Here is a 16,903-nt window from a genome sequence, read left to right as displayed (position 1 = left end):
GGTCGACCACTGCAGTGGAGGTTCACAGTATTGTGCACCGAGCACGTCGTTACCTCTTCACAAGTCCACGTGTCATCAGGGAACAAGTAAGGGAGCACCTGAAACATTCTGTGCTTTCCTGTACCGTCGTTCGGACTTTAGTACAGCCACACTAGAAAATTACCGTACCATGTGTAGGTTGCCGATAACGGCACATCACAAACGGCTGCATTTGCAGTGACACTTTGACCAGGAACCGTACACTGGTAATGAATGGCGTTGCAGTGTGTCGAGCGGTGAGTCATGGTTCTGCACTACTGCGGATGGCCATCGTCGGCGAGAATGGCGTCGACTTGGGACCCTATTCTGTATCTTCCGACCGATCTGCCAGTCGGATCGGTAGGCGAGCGCAGACAGCAGCGTTGTTTTCGAAACAGAGACCCCACGTTATTCTGTAAGCTTTTCAGAAGCGCTGTCGCATCGTTCTAGCAAACTGAGGCGCTGTTGTCAGTTCTCCTTGCGCCAACCAATCAAAAGCAAGCGGCTGCACAGCGTCACGAACCCGAAGCCAAAGCGGCTAGCAGCTGACACAGGCATGATATTCTTCACAGTACCGGAAAGTTTGTTTAGAGTATGTAGTACTGCTCAAATTTCGCTGACCAGATGTTTCCCAGCATGCATAAAAACGGAAGGGAATTTTACTGTGTTCTGGAAATTTCATAATTGCCATATTGTCTCATTTTATTCTCATCCACACTGACATCTTGTTTTGGATTTTACGTTTCGGAATATGATATAGGAAAAGTATGTGGTACTACATTGGTCAAATATATCTGTAAAAACACCCGAAAAATTATTTAAGAGAGTGTCAAAGAACAACAAGATGCATATAATGTGGTTGTAACTCGCTCCTAGAGATCCAAATGGGAAGTAGCCTACTTTCCTACATGGCACATCAACGATTTGGGTCTTAAAAGCAAAATTTAAAAAATGGCTTTCCGAGGGCGTGTAGCGACTGCAGCTATTCAAGTTCATCGTAGTTTATGACATGCATGTCATGAACCAAAATGTTTCATGTCTTGTGGTTCAGACGGTTCAAATGGCTCTGAGCAGTATGGGACTTGACATCTGAGGTCATCAGTCCCCTAGAACTTAGAACTACTTAAACCTAACTAACCTAAGGACATCACACACATCCATGCCTGAGGCAGGATTCGAACCTGCGACCGTAGCGGTCGCGAGGTTCCAGACTGAAGCGCCTAGAACCGCTCGGCCACAGCGGCCGGCCTATCTGGGGGTATAGTTAAAAATATCATGGCAGCGATCTTTCATCTCTGCCTGCTGTTATTAAAAAGTCAATCACAGACAAATACTTGTGACAAGCCAGAGCACAAAGATGATGGCTGCTAGTTTCATTCTAAGTAATTTAAGTTGTGCTCTCAGACTCTTGTCTAACCACAAACAAGGAGATCGTTAAGTATTCGGAAAAATGGTGAATTATTTGTGACAAGAAAAAATATAAATGTCACTGTCAGTTGTTTCACACACAGAAATTTCGTCTGTAGCAATTTCATCTTTCATTTTTTAAACATGCGGATGCCACGAATTCGAAGATACTCATTACTGAGAAAGTGCGCTCTTACTTGTGAATAACAATGAATATTGCCAATAAATATATAACTTTCATGAATAAGAAATTCTCGGAATGCATTACAAACACGAAGATAAAAAAAAATTATACCCAGCCAGATGCGAAAGTACGACCTTTAGCACGACAGTTTCTTGCTTTAACCAGTTGGCCAAGACAACTAGTACATAATTAGCACTCTACTCCCACCGATTTTAATAGAGAGAGTCGCAGGATGACTTCGTTGTCGAACAACGAGGGCGTAAGCCGTAAATGAATGAAAGCTTAGAAGATTTTCACTGCCGGGCTTCACAAAATTACTTTCCATTGTTACTTAAAAGTCGTAAATGCACTTCGATAATTAATAAGTAAACCGTTTGCGCGAAAAAGTACGCAAACTCATTAGTAATTTCAGTTAACACTCATGTCGTATACAGGGGATAGGAAAATAAGGTAAACAGTGGTAGTAATGGGACAGTTGTGTTTGATGGTTAACAGCGCTGGTGAGGCACGTGTTGCGCTGAACTATGCGTGTTCAGTACGAACTAGGCATCAGTGCAAAAAAGGTTCAAATGTGTGTGAAATCTTATGGGACTTAACTGCTAAGGTCAGCTTACACATTACTTAACCTAAATTATCCTAAGGACAAACACACACACCCATGCCCGAGGGAGGACTCGAACCTCCGCCGGGATCAGCCGCACAGTCCATGACTGCAGCGACCCAGACCGCTCGGCTAGCATCAGTGCAGGTTGGTTACGAGTAGCACATACTTTATATTTGCATTCAGCGGTCGAGGACGACGTGCAATGAAAGACCTAGCAGAGTTCCAAAGAGGGCAGATTGTGGGAAGCCGATTAACTGGAGCATCAGTAACCAAGACTACCAACTTATTGAATGTTTCAAGAGCAACTGTATCAACAGTCATGACAACCTACGCAAAACATGGAAATACATCATCATGTAAACATAATAGTGAGGGAAAATCAAATCTAACTGACAGAGATCGTCATACGCTAACACGAATTGTGCCAAAACAACAAAACAACACAAAACTACGGTGGCTAAAGTGCTCCGAGACCCCGTATCTATCGACACTGTCCGCCGAGAACTCCATAAAGCGAATTTTCACGGACGAGCTGCTATATCGAAACCATTAACCAACGCAAAGAAGTGTAAGACATAGTGTCAGGAGCAGAAACCCTGGTCGGCTGATCAGTGAAAACACGTCATATGCTTCCACGAGTCAACGTTTCCGTTATTTCCAACATCGGGCCGGGTTTACGTCTGGAGAATACCAAGAGAAGCCTACAGTCCTGATTGCTTCATTCGAACGTGATGGTGTGGGCAGCCATAACACGGTATTCTGCTGGTCCCATCATTACTCTCAAAGGACGTGTTACAGCCAACGATTATGTGAACACTTTAGGTGATCATGTGCACTCCATAATTTAAATGTTGTTCCCCAACAATGATGCCATATTTCAGGAAGATAATGAACTCTTTCACACACGCAGAACCGTACAATCGTGGTATGAGGGGCATGCAACTGAACTGAAGCGTCATCCCTGGCCAGCACAGTCCACGCACTTGAACGTTGTGGAACCCTTGTGGGCGGTATTGGAGCGCAGACTCCGGAGCAGTTTTCCGTCTCCCTCGTCACTACACCAGTCAGAAGAGGTTCTGACAGAAAAGTGGCATAACATTTCACTGGAGACGGTACAACTATATTATGGGCAAACGGGTCCAACCCCTTATAAATAAACCATTCCCAAGTAAGTACAGGTGTTCACATTATTTTGCCTGTGTCCTGTACGTAAGCAAAGTTGATCTCTTGAAACGTAACGATTTTTAAACCCCTAATTACGTAAAAATAACAGGTATTTCTTGAGAAAATGACTGAAAATTGTTTTATGTCATAATCTTCCATAGTAGAAACAACACAAACCATACCTCTACCAAAGGGAAACTGGCTATCATGAATTCACTTTCCACCAGAAGCGTCCTGGTGACTCTTCAGTAAAAGGTAATCACTAAATCCTAAACTAAAGCCCCTCAGTATTTCTGAAATAACAAATTCTAGGTGTAAACAAATCACACCGAACCAAATGGGTGGCCATACCGAAACCTAACCACCTCCCAGTACAGTTGCCAGAAAATCGGCTTGCGTACCGATCGGTAATTGGTTTCATAAGCTTACAGAACAGCAGCTTTCGCTAAAGAACCGAAAATGACGTCACTATCTAGGTGTAGCTTACCGCACCGATCGGTATGAACGATACACAATAGAGCCTCTGGTGATAGGACTCAGTCTCCCAAAGCTTTGGAGAGGCGCAGTTGTGTCGCTCCAGACGTCATGGTGTGGGGAACCAGTAGATGTGACTGCTGATCATCGCCAGTAGCGAACGAGGCAACTTTCGGAGCACGAGGGTACGTCGCAAACATCCTACGTTAATATGTTTTATCTGTTATGCATTACTATCGTGGTGCCATTTTCATCAGAACAGTGCTCCCCCACATGAGTCACGTTTCTCTATGAAGTGTCTGCGTGATTTTGAGGTACTCCCTTGACCAGGAGTAGCCTCAGATCCGTCTTCAATAGAGCATCTGTGGAACGAGCTCGAGCGTCAACGCCATCACAGCGATGGTACCCAGAATATCGAGGAATAGAGGCAACAGTTTTGGACCACCCTCCCTCCGGATAGGATACAATGGTTTTGTGACTCTCTTCGCAACGGAGTCAGTGCGTCCAGCCCGCATCTCGTGGTCGTGCGGTAGCGTTCTCGCTTCCCACGCCCGGGTTCCCGGGTTCGATTCCCGGCGGGGTCGGGGATTTTCTCTGCCTCGTGATGGCTGGGTGTTGTGTGCTGTCCTTAGGTTAGTTAGGTTTAAGTAGTTGTAAGTTCTAGGGGACTGATGACCATAGATGTTAAGTCCCATAGTGCTCAGAGCCATTTGAACCATTTTTTCAGTGCGTCCAACTAGGCGTCATTCGGATAAGCAGGCTTAAACTGTTAAGTTGTTTGTCAGTTTGACTCAGCTTTGTAATCACTGCAATAACATCATACACCTACTCAGCTCGTGACGTTTCATGGTGTTCCCTTCTCCAACTTTCTGTGCTTCACTTTCTTTCGTATTTTTCTCTCATTTTAGATTAAGGATATCTTTCTCCTGGGCGTCAAAGAGGTCACCTTCCAGTGGGAATCTGTTCTGCCACTCTTAACGGCTTTTTAACGAATTTTAAACTTCAGTATTACACAATATTCACCAACAATTAGTAATACAGCCTTTATGACAACGAATAAAAATAGATGGCATTTTATGGCAATGAGCGTAATCAATAAGTGAACGACAGAAGATGTCGCCTAAACGCGAGAGCACTCTTAACTGAGACGAAAGAAAGAAAACGACAATCCAAGTCGTCATGTACCTCGTCCAGCCTGAAACAACACAAAACGAGGGACTCGATAACTGTATCGGCATTATATACCTCCGTTTGCGCCGGAATATTTAAGTGGTTGTAGCTTGACAAGAGACGGTTTAATAGCCAGATAGCTGATTAAAAGTGGTGATAAAGAAATGGACGTTATACCATTTTTGAAAATTTCATAACTACATACTAGAATGTAATGTTGGGATGAGAATAGTGCACCAGAGAAAAACCGCTCCTATCGTAGCACAAAATGGCGAATATACTGTTGTTTGAATGACACAGAAAAGTAGAATACCAGCTGCCTCATTCTACCTTACTCAGCACCTTTACAAATATTCCCAAAACTTTTGGCATGCGAACATACTCGCACTCTTTTTAAGTCACCTGTCACTGAAACAAGTTCCCCTAACTCGCTCACACCCATTAGTCCATCGTTATAAGTCGCTCATACGACTCCACTACCATTTTCCCATCCTCACTCACTCATTCAGCCCAACTCATTGTCATCATTCCCTTGTCTCTCTCTGTCACTGATTCCTATCTCAGTGCCAAAGTCACCTTCCTTCTGTCCTAGTAACGGCTTTTTAACGAATTTTAAACTTCAATATTATACAATATTCGCCAACACTATCACTGTCTCTCTCCTGCTATCTTACTGCTACTATCTCATTCCTCCACACTGCAGCCGTCTCTTCTCAATACAGCTATCTCCCTCTTTCTTCTTGTCATTCTCTTAGACTCTGGCTCTCGTTATCCCTGCCTCTCACGTTCTTCCACTTTCTCCTGCTCTTTGTTGCTCTCCCACTGGGACTATCTCCTTCACACTTGTCCTTGCACTCTTCTGTCGCTGAAACTATGTTCCACTGTCACTGTGTCTCTCTCTTTCTCTTACACTGGCATTGTCTTCTTCGTTATTTCTATACCACAATCACTGTCTACTATCTTTCAGTATTTATTATTTATCCACCTCTTTCCCACATCCATTGTCTCCTTCTCTCTCAGCATAAAAAAAACGCGAATATGATCCTATGCCAAATTTTTGGAAAAATCTTTACAGGTGCTGAGGAAGGTAGAATAGGGCAGCTAGTACTCGACTTTTTAGTCGGAGTCTTTTGAACTGGAGGGTATTCTCGTTTTTTGTACTGCAATAAGAGCATTTTTCCTTTGGTTCCCTTCTTTTCCTTTCGACAGTAGGGCATATCACTCATGTGAAAAGAACTTTACCTTCTTTTCCTTTCGACAGTAGGGCATATCACTCATATGAAAAGAACTTTATGGGTCAGTAAAATTTTGATAATTTATTTACGTGAAACTAAAATAACGCAAAACTAATTTTACACCTCAGACCTGATTTCACGCGGACAAAAATTTTGCATGTTCTTAAGTACAACATGGGCTTCCCAGAAGCCTTCTGATGACAGCGTAAACACTTCACAGGATATTCCTCCGTGGTACGTCGGTTTATAAACAACTTTTTCACCTCACACTGGAATTTACGTTGGTAGTTTACGTGTCCAAGAAGGGTAACTTCGAGTGTCTGTAGCTCGGAAACGGAGAAAGATATCAAGATAATTTTGAAGCATGTTCATGAACGGGATCTCTGTATTATATCGTAAAAATTACCCTCATTTTCTCTCCATAGCCGTCTTGGCAACTGCGGTTCGGTTTTGGTGCCCAAAAGCCAAGTTTTTCGGTTGTTTCTCGATAAAGAATAAAGAATTTTGAAAAATGAAAGATGGCACTTCTGGATATATTCCCAGAGAATACATTGTTAAAATTTGAGCAATTTGCTGCCGTTATTTATTATTTACATTTCGCTCACTCCGGATTTCATGTTCTTCTTTTACGTGTATATGCAACGTAGTTTTGAACCTCTGTATCTCCGAAACGGATAAAGATATCAAGGAAAATTTTCAAGATTGTTTTAGGTCGGGATCATCGGAATATATAGTAGTATTTTCAGGCATTTACTGGGCATAGCCATCTTGGAATCCGCGGCTCGGTTATAATACGAAAAAGGGTAAAGAAAACGCTTTTTCTGGAGTTCTCTAAGAAACTGCCAATGAGCTAATAGTTGTGAACCTGTGTGTTTTAAAACGGATAAACATGTAAAGAAAAATTTTTAAGGATGTTCGAGACAGTGATCTTAGGAATATGTCGTGATGTACTCAGGCACTTTCTGTGCGTAAGCGTCTTGGATTCCGCAGCTCGGTTGTAGTGCGAAAAATTGTAAAACTAAAAAGTTTTTTGGGGTTTTCTATGGTTTTCATAGTTCCCCATGAACTAATAGTGCCTCTATAGGGTCCCCTTAAAGATCTATCGTAGACCATATCAAATGCAAAAAGAACCAAACGTTTTGCTCAGTTTGCCTAGCGCGAAGTTTTCGAACATACAAGGTAGCGCATGCTGTTGCATCGGTACCGATTTCCCATTCTAGGTGCTTGATTAATCAACGCTGCCAGAAAGATGATGTGTATCGTTTCGACGTTCCGTTGCACTGTCTCGGGCAATGAAGAAATTAGTTTATGTCAAAATGTATTCTTTAGTTAACCTTGGTAGGTCTCAGATAAACTAAGTAAAATATCTTAGGTACAACGTTCAGTTGAGCTATACTTAATCTCCTTCGTAATTGTCGGTTGCCACTGCTGACGTCATTTACATTTTACTGGAACAGCAGTATCACACCTTAGCAACAGTAATTTTCGCAGAACACTACATTTCAGGAGAATGCCATTTACATATCCACTAAAAAATATTTTAGAAGCATTGAATAATAAAACGGCACCGTTTGCTACTTTCTGCGACCTATGTGAGGCATTTGACAGTGTGAATCAAAGTGTTCTACAAGACAAATAGAAGTTTTATGTGACTCATGGAATAGTCAATCAATGGATAATGTCATATCTAACTAAAATATTGCAGAAAGTTTTACTTAGTAATTCAACCAATATAGTGCAGGGACGTAACTGTGACTAGAGATAAAATGCGTTTAGTGTTCCCCAAGGCTCAATCTTAGGTCCATGATTGTTCCTCATATATGTAAACAATGCTCTGTCTAATATACAATAGTAGAATTAATTCTTTTCGTAGATGATATTACTTTTGCAATCAATCCATGCATACATGCTGAAACAGAAGAAATGGTACACAACGTTTTTAAAAGTGTCATTGCCTGGCTTTCTCCAAATGGTCTCACCCTCAGCCTTAAGACGACACAACATATTCAGTTCTGCCACATCTAGGGTTGCAACATGAGTGACATGTATAACACATGGTGAAAAAATAATAAATAGAATGTAAACTTCAAAATTCCTGGATCCCATGCTGAGGAAAATGTAAACTGGAAAAAGCAAATTTTGAAATTCTAAAACAACTTGGATCAGCCATATTTGCACTTAAAATCATTGCAAAGCTTGGAGAGAGACGAATCAGTAAGATGGCAAATTTTCATTCAATAATGTCATATGGAATAATATAATTGAGGTAACTCTTCTTTTAGATAGAAAGTCTCCATTGCTCAAAAACGTGCTGTAAGACAAATATGTCATTGTAATGTGTAAATGGTGGTTGGTAGGAAGCAATTAATAAAAATAAAATGAAACAAATATATAAAGCTTATAAATGTTCAACATGTGTTGTTTTTTTTTTTTTTTTTGTCATCAGTCTACTGACTGGTTTGATGCGGCCCACCACGAATTCCTTTCCTGTGCTAACCTCTTCATCTCAGAGTAGCACCTGCAACCTACGTCCTTAATTATTTGCTTGACGGATTCCAATCTCTGTCTACCTCTACAGTTTTTGCCCTCTACAGCTCCCTCTAGTACCATGGAAGTCATTCCCTCGTGTCTTAGCAGATGTCCTATCATCCCGTCCCTTCTCCTTATCAGTGTTTTCCACATATTCCTTTCCTCTCCGATTCTGCGTAGAACCTCCTCATTCCTTACCTTATCAGTCCACCTAATTTTCAACATTCGTCTATAGCACCACATCTCAAATGCTTCGATTCTCTTCTGTTCCGGTTTTCCCACAGTCCATGTTTCACTACCATACAATGCTGTACTCCAGACGTACATCCTCAGAAATTTCTTCCTCAAATTAAGGCCGGTATTTGATATAAGTAGACTTCTCTTGGCCAGAAATGCCTTTTTTGCCACAGCGAGTCTGCTTTTGATGTCCTCTTTGGTCCGTCCGTCATTGGTTATTTTACTGCCTAGGTAGCAGAATTCCTTAACTTCATTGACATCGTGACCATCAATCCTGATGTCAAGTTTCTCGCTGTTCTCATTTCTACTACTTCTCATTACCTTCGTCTTTCTCCGATTTACTCTCAAACCATACTGTGTACTCATTAGACTGTTCATTCCGTTCAGCAGATCATTTAATTCTTCTTCACTTTCACTCAGGATAGCAATGTCATCAGCGAATCGTATCATTGATATCCTTTCACCTTGTATTTTAATTCCACTCTTGAACCTTTCTTTTATTTCCATCATTGCTTCCTCGATGTACAGATTGAAGAGTAGGGGCGAAAGGCTACAGCTTTGTCTTACACCATTCTTAATACGAGCACTTCGTTCTTGATCGTCCACTCTTATTATTCCCTTTTGGTTGTTGTACATATTGTATATGACCCGTCTCTCCCTATAGCTTACCCCTACTTTTTTCAGAATCTCGAACAGCTTGCACCGTTTCATATTGACGAACGCTTTTTCCAGGTCGACAAATCCTATGAAAGCGTCTTCATTTTCCTTTAGCCTTGCTCCCATGATTAGCCGTAACGTCAGAATTGCCTCTCTCGTCCCTTTACTTTTCCTAAAGCCAAACTGATCGTCACCTAGCGCATTCTAAATTTTCTTTTCCATTCTTCTGTATATTATTCTTATAAGCAGATTCGATGCATGAGCTGTTAAGCTGATTGTGCGACAATTCTCGCACTTGTCAGCTCTTGCCGTCTTCGGAATTGTGTGGATGATGCTTTTCCGAAAGTCAGATGGTATATCGCCAGACTCATATATTCTACACACCAACGTGAATAGTCGTTTTGTTGCCACTTCCCCCAATGATTTTAGAAATTCTGATGGAATGTTATCTATCCCTTCTGCCTTATTTGACCGTAAGTCCTCCAAAGCTCTTTTAACTTCTGATTCTAATACTGGATCCCCTAACTCTTCTAAATCGACTCCTGTTTCTTCTTCTATCACATCAGACAAATCTTCACCCTCATAGAGGCTTTCAATGTATTCTTTCCACCTATCTGCTCTCTCCTCTGCATTTAACAGTGGAATTCCCGTTGCACTCTTAATGTTACCACCGTTGCTTTTAATGTCACCAAAGGTTGTTTTGACTTTCCTGTATGCTGAGTCTGTCCTTCCGACAATCATATCTTTTTCGATGTCTTCACATTTTTCCTGCAGCCATTTCGTCTTAGCTTCCCTGCACTTCCTATTTATTTCATTCCTCAGCGACTTGTATTTCTGTATTCCTGATTTTCCCGGAACATGTTTGTACTTCCTCCTTTCATCAATCAACTGAAGTATTTCTTCTGTTACCCATGGTTTCTTCGCAGCTACCTTCTTTGTACCTATGTTTTCCTTCCCAACTTCTGTGATGGCCCTTTTTAGAGATGCCCATTCCTCTTCAACTGTACTGCCTACTGCGCTATTCCTTGTTGCTATATCTATAGCGTTAGAGAACTTCAAACGTATCTCGTCATTCCTTAGTACTTCCGTATCCCACTTCTTTGCGTATTGATTCTTTCTGACTAATGTCTTGAACTCCAGCCTACTCTTCATCACTACTATATTGTGATCTGAGTCTATATCTGCTCCTGGGTACGCCTTATAATCCAGTATCTGATTTCGAAATCTCTGTCTGACCATGATGTAATCTAATTGAAATCTTTCCGTATCTCCCGGCCTTTTCCAAGTATACCTCCTCCTCTTGTGATTCTTGAACAGGGTATTCGCTATTACTAGCCGAAACTTGTTACAGAACTCAATTAGTCTTTCTCCTCTTACATTCCTAGTCCCAAGCCCATATTCTCCCGTAACCTTTTCTTCTACTCCTTCCCCTACAACTGCATTCCAGGCGCCCATGACTATTAGATTTTCGTCCACCTTTACATACTGTATTACCCTTTCAGCATCCTCATACACTTTCTCTATCTGTTCATCTTCAACTTGCGACGTCGGCATGTATACCTGAACTATCGTTGTCGGTGTTGGTCTGCTGTCGATTCTGATTAGAACAACCCAGTCACTGAACTGTTCACAGTAACACACCCTCTGCCCTACCTTCCTATTCATAACGAATCCTACACCTGTTATACCATTTTCTGTTGCTGTTGATATTACCCGATACTCATCTGACCAGAAATCCTTGTCTTCCTTTCACTTCACTTCAACATGTAGTCATATTTATAAATTAATTTGCGATGTGAACGTAAAATGATTCGTTCTATATCATTACGATTTATCGTAGAAAATGATCCATGGAACATGAAACTAACTAACTTTACGACTGGCCTACCATAAGGCGAGACTATGAATTTTCTGTGAGTTTGCGTTTAGTGATTACGAAACGTATGCATGATTATTTGCGATAGAGAGAATATATTTTGATGTATGTATCATACTAACAAATCATTATTGTAACAGCACTGAACAATGAGACCCATCTTGTGCTACGTGTCCATAAAAAGAAACTACATAGTGCATCAGTGAATCATCCTGTGTTTAGTTAATAAAATTTTAAGATTTATTAACAGTGGAGACAAGTCCAGATTGGTAACAAATCTGGACTTGTTTCGGTTAGCGCTGAGGGTTGGGTGTGGTTGCTGAGTGAAAACAAAAGCCCTTTTACTGGCGTAATACAAGTTGACCGACATTCCGCCTCAAAATGAGTTTACTGCATCTGCGCTTTCGTAGATCCAAAAGAACCTCGAAAAGTAACATAGTACAAGTTCCTCATCAAATTATTTTGTAAACTTACCTTTTCTTCTAAATCATCATTCACAGACTGTAGCCTGTAGTGAGAACATAATTCGAAATTATCGTGGAAACTGATTCACATTTCTGACCTCATTTCACAGAATTGCAATATCTCCGTACGATGTGGCTTGGACCTACATTATTCGAAGAAACTCAAGAAACCAACGGTTGAAACGATGGTTCAGTTTTAAAGGGAAGGTTTCAATACGTTCTTTAACATTACGAAAAGCTCTGGAACAAAAAGTGGTGACATGAACAACTGATGTGAGGGCACGCATAGCTAGAACCTCGAACTGTTTCCTAACGCCCTTGTTTCTGTTTCACACTTTCGTGTCTGGTAAGTATGTGTGAAATCTTATGGGACTTAACTGCTAAGGTCATCAGTCCCTATGTCTCGTAAGTATATGAAGGCTACTAGGGACTAAAAATTATTGTGAAGTTAATAATCGTGTCTGTTTCACCTGCCAAACTTGTGTAGCAGAATAAAATGAGAATGTGATACAACATTTTATTCTAATTTAACATGAACAATATTCAGTTTCGTCGTCAAGTGTGGAAAGATGCAAGTGAACAGCCTGAAATGGAAATACGAGTTCCGAAAATAATATGTTGCTAAACTGTTTCTCAGCTTAGGGGGTATCATATTTTACAGTTCTTAAAGACAGAGGCAAGCACAGTATTTTATTTCAGTGCTATAATACATGATATTATTGCACATGATAGCTCAGGGATTAAAGCTCTGGAATCGTAAACGGGAGAAAACAAGTTCAAATAACCGTCCGTCCAACATACTTAAGCTTTCACAGTTCTCCCTAAATCTCTTCAATAAATTGTCGGGATGTATCCTTTGAATCGAAGCTGTCGACTTCTTTCAGCCTATAAGCGAGCATATGCTCAATCAGTAATGATACAGTCACCAACGGGACGTTAATCACTAAACGTTACTATCTGAAATACCGTATTTGGTGCTGGTATGGAGCATACCGTTTGTAACACTCCACAACTACACTATGTGATGAAAAGTATCCGGACACTTGGCTGAAAATGATTTACAAGTTCGTGGCGCCCTCCACCGGTAATGCTGTAATTCAGTATGGTGTTGGCCCACCCTTAGCCTTGATGACAACTTTCACTCTCGCAGACATACATTCAGTTAGGTGCTGGAAGGTATGATGGGGAATGACAACCCATTCTTCACGGAGTGCTGCACTGAGGAGAGGTATCGATGTCGGTCGGTGGGGCCTGGCACGAAGTCTGCGTTCCAAAAATCCCAAAGCTGTTTTATAGGATTCAGGCCAGGACTCTGTGCAGGCCAGTCTATTACAGAGATGTTATTGTCGTGCAAACGCCATCCCCGAATTGCTCTTCAACAGTGGGAAGCAAGAAGGTGCTTAACACATCAATTTAGGCCTGTGCTGTGACACTGCTACGCAAAACAACAAGGCGTGCAAGCCCCCTCCATGAAAAACACGACCACACCATAACACCATCGCCTCCGAATTTTACTGTTGGCACTACACACGCTGGCAGATAACGTTCACCGGGCATTGGCTATACCCACACCCTGCCAGCGGATCGCCACATTGTGCACCGTCATTCGTCTCTTCACACAACGTTTTTCCACTGTTCAATCGTCCAATGTTCACGCTCCTTACAGCAAGCGAGGCGTCGTTTGGCATTTACCAGCGTGATGTGTGGCTTATGAGCAGCCGCTAGACCATAAAATCCAAGTTTTCTCACCTCCCGCCCAACTGTCATAGTACTTGCAGTGGATCCTGATGCAGTTTGTAATTCCTGTGTGATGGTTTGGATAGATGTCTGCCTACTACACATTACGCCGCTCTTCCACTGTCGGCGGTCTCCGTCAGTCAACAGACGAGATCAGCCTGTTGCTTTTGTGCTGCACGTGTCCTTTCACGTTTTCACTTAACTATCGCATCGGAAACGGTGTAACTAGGGATGTTTAAGAGAGTGGAAATCTCGCGTACAGACATATGACACAAGTGATACTCAAACAAGAACGCCCCATTCTGATCTCTCATGATGTCTAATGTTCAAATGGCTCTGAGCACTATGGGACTTAACTACTGAGGTCATCAGTCCCCTAGAACTTAGAACTACTTAAACCTAACTAACCTAAGGACATCACACATCCATGCCCGAGCCAGGATTCGAACCTGCGACCGTAGCGGTCACGCGGTTCCAAACTGACGCGCTTAGAGCCGCACGGCCACACCGGCCGGCATGTCTAATGTCTGCAGAGGTTGCAGATATTGAGTATCTGGCAGTTGGCGGCAGCACAATGGACCTAATGTGACAAACGTATGTTTTTGGGGGTGTCCGTGTACTTTTGATCACATAGAGTGTCAGTGTATTGAGATTGACGTGTTTTAACTGTAGACAGAACAGATCTCCTATAAGAGGGTTCTACCTGAAATCCATTGTACGTCCAAGAACCGAACTTCATCGTGCAGCTCTGCTCGTCGAAAGGGAAGTACTCGACATTGATTTCGCAGGAGGACTTGTAGATGGCGGGCGGCTTCCAGAACACCTCTCCCGTGGACCTCAGCGTCGCCTTCGTCATCAGGGTCACCTCGTAGTTGCCGTCGGCGCTGTAAAAGCATACCGAGTCTTAGGAAAATATAAATAAAAAATAAATTGAGTGTAATTCCTCTCTCTTGTCTTGCCACCATCGCGCCATATGGATTTTTCGATATTGTTTCCTCTCTCTTTCTCTCTCTCTCTTATTTATATTCAGTTACATGAAAAGAAAACTGAAATATAGGTCTTAATATGTACTTACTTACACACCTACGCCTCTGAGATGCCCCTGAAAAAAGTTTTTAGAATGAAATTTGGAGTTAGTCATGAGCCTCCTATCCACATCTACAGATATTCTGCAAATCACATTTAAGTGCCTGACAGAGGGTTCTTCGAACCACCTTCACAATTCACTATTATTCCTATCTCGTATAGCGAGAAGAAAGAACGAAAACCTATATCTTTCCGTACGAGCTCTGATTTCCCTTTTTTTATCATGGTGATCGTTTCTCCCTCTATAGATCGGTGTCAACAAAATAGTTCAATCGGAGGAGCAAATTGGTGATTGGAATTTCGTGAGAAGATCCCGTCGCAACGAAAAACGCCTTTGTCTTAATAATTTCCATCCCAAATCCTGTATCATTTCAGTGACACTCTCTTCCTATTTTGCAATACTACAGAACGTGCTGCCCTTCTTTGAACTTTTTCGATGTACTCAGTCAGTCCTGCTTGGTAAGAATCCCACACCGTGCAGCAGTATTCTAAAATATTTGACTGATTTACCGTGTAACCGACTTTTAACGGATTCCTTTTAGCACTCATGTAGATTACCTCACACTTTTCACTATTTAGGGTCAACTGCCAATATGCTCACCATACAGATCATCATCATCATTTAAGACTGATTGTGCCCTTCAGTGTTCAGTCTGGAGCATAGTCCCCCTATTAAAATTCCTTCATGATCCCCTATTCGTGCCTCTTCTGATGTTAAGCCTATTACTTCAAAATAATTCTTAACTGAATCCAGGTACCCTCTCCTTGGTCTACCCCGACTCCTCCTACCCTCTACTGCTGAACCCATGAGTCTCTTGGGTAACCTTGCTTCTCCCATGCGTGTAACATGACCCCACCATCTAAGCCTGTTCGCCCTGATTGCTACATCTATAGAGTTCATTCCCAGTTTTTCTTTGATTTCCTCATTGTGGACATCCTCATGCCATTGTTCCCATCTAATAGTACCTGCAATCATCCTAGTTACTTTCATATCCGTAACCTCAACCTTATTGATAAGGTAACCTGATTCCACCCAGCTTTCGCTCCCAAACAACAAAGTTGGTCGAAAGATTGAACGGTGAACAGATAACTTAGTCTTGGTACTGACTTCCTTCTTGCAGAAGAGAGTAGATCGTAGCTGAGCGCTCACTGCATTAGCTTTGCTACACCTCGCTTCCAGTTCTTTCACTATGTTGCCATCCTGTGAGAATGTGCATCCTAAGTACTTGAAACCGCCCACCTGTTCTAATTTTGTTGCTCCTATTTGGCACTCAATCCGTTTATATCTCTTTGCCACTGACATTACTTTCGTTTTGGAGATGCTAATCTTCATATCATAGTCTTTACGTTTCTGATCTAGCTCTGAAATATTACTCTGCAAACTTTCAATCGAATCTGCCATCACAACTAAGTCATCCGCATATGCAAGACTGCCTGTTCTGTGTTCACATATCTTAATCTCACCCAGCCAGTCTATTGTTTTCAACATATGATCCATAAATAATATGAACAACAGTGGAGACAGGTTGCAGCCTTGTCTTACCCCTGAGACTACTCTGAAACATGAACTCAATTTACCGTCAACTCTAACTGCTGCCTGACTATCCATGTAGAGACCTTTAATTGCTTGCAAAAATTTGCCTCCTATTCCATAATCTCGTAGAACAGACAATAACTTCCTCCTAGAAACCCGGTCATATGCCTTTTCTAGATCTATAAAGCATAGATACAATTCCCTGTTCCACTCCTAACACTTCTCCATTATTTGCCGTAAGCTAAAGATCTGGTCCTGACAACCTCTAAGAGCCCTAAACCCACACTGATTTTCATCCAGTTTGTCCTCAACTAATACTAGCACTTTCCTTTCAACAATACCTGAGAAGATTTTACCCACAACGCTGATTAAAGACATACCTCTGTAGTTGTTAAAATCTTTTCTGTTTCCATGTTTAAAGATTGGTGTGATTACTGCTTTCGTCCAGTCTGATGGAACCTGTTCCGACTCCCACGCCATTTCAGTTATTCTGTGTAGTCATTTAAGACCTGACATTCCACTGTATT

At 41.8% G+C, this 16,903-nt stretch overlaps 1 protein-coding gene across 1 annotated transcript in view; it reads right to left on the bottom strand.

Moving 5' to 3' along the window:
• The window catches only part of LOC124621963 (acetylcholine receptor subunit beta-like 2), a 294,185-nt gene that overhangs the window by 211,928 nt on the left and 65,354 nt on the right, over window positions 1-16,903 (bottom strand). The window contains exon 5 of the mRNA XM_047147491.1: window positions 14,460-14,640. Within this exon, the coding sequence (XP_047003447.1) occupies window positions 14,460-14,640 (181 nt within the window). The remainder of the gene's footprint in view (window positions 1-14,459; window positions 14,641-16,903) is intronic.

The sequence above is a fragment of the Schistocerca americana genome, chromosome 7 (assembly GCF_021461395.2).
Source record: "Schistocerca americana isolate TAMUIC-IGC-003095 chromosome 7, iqSchAmer2.1, whole genome shotgun sequence".
In the NCBI taxonomy this organism is placed as follows: domain Eukaryota; kingdom Metazoa; phylum Arthropoda; class Insecta; order Orthoptera; family Acrididae; genus Schistocerca; species Schistocerca americana.
Note: the sequence above shows the minus strand (reverse complement) of the source record. Positions and strands in the feature narration are given on the sequence as shown.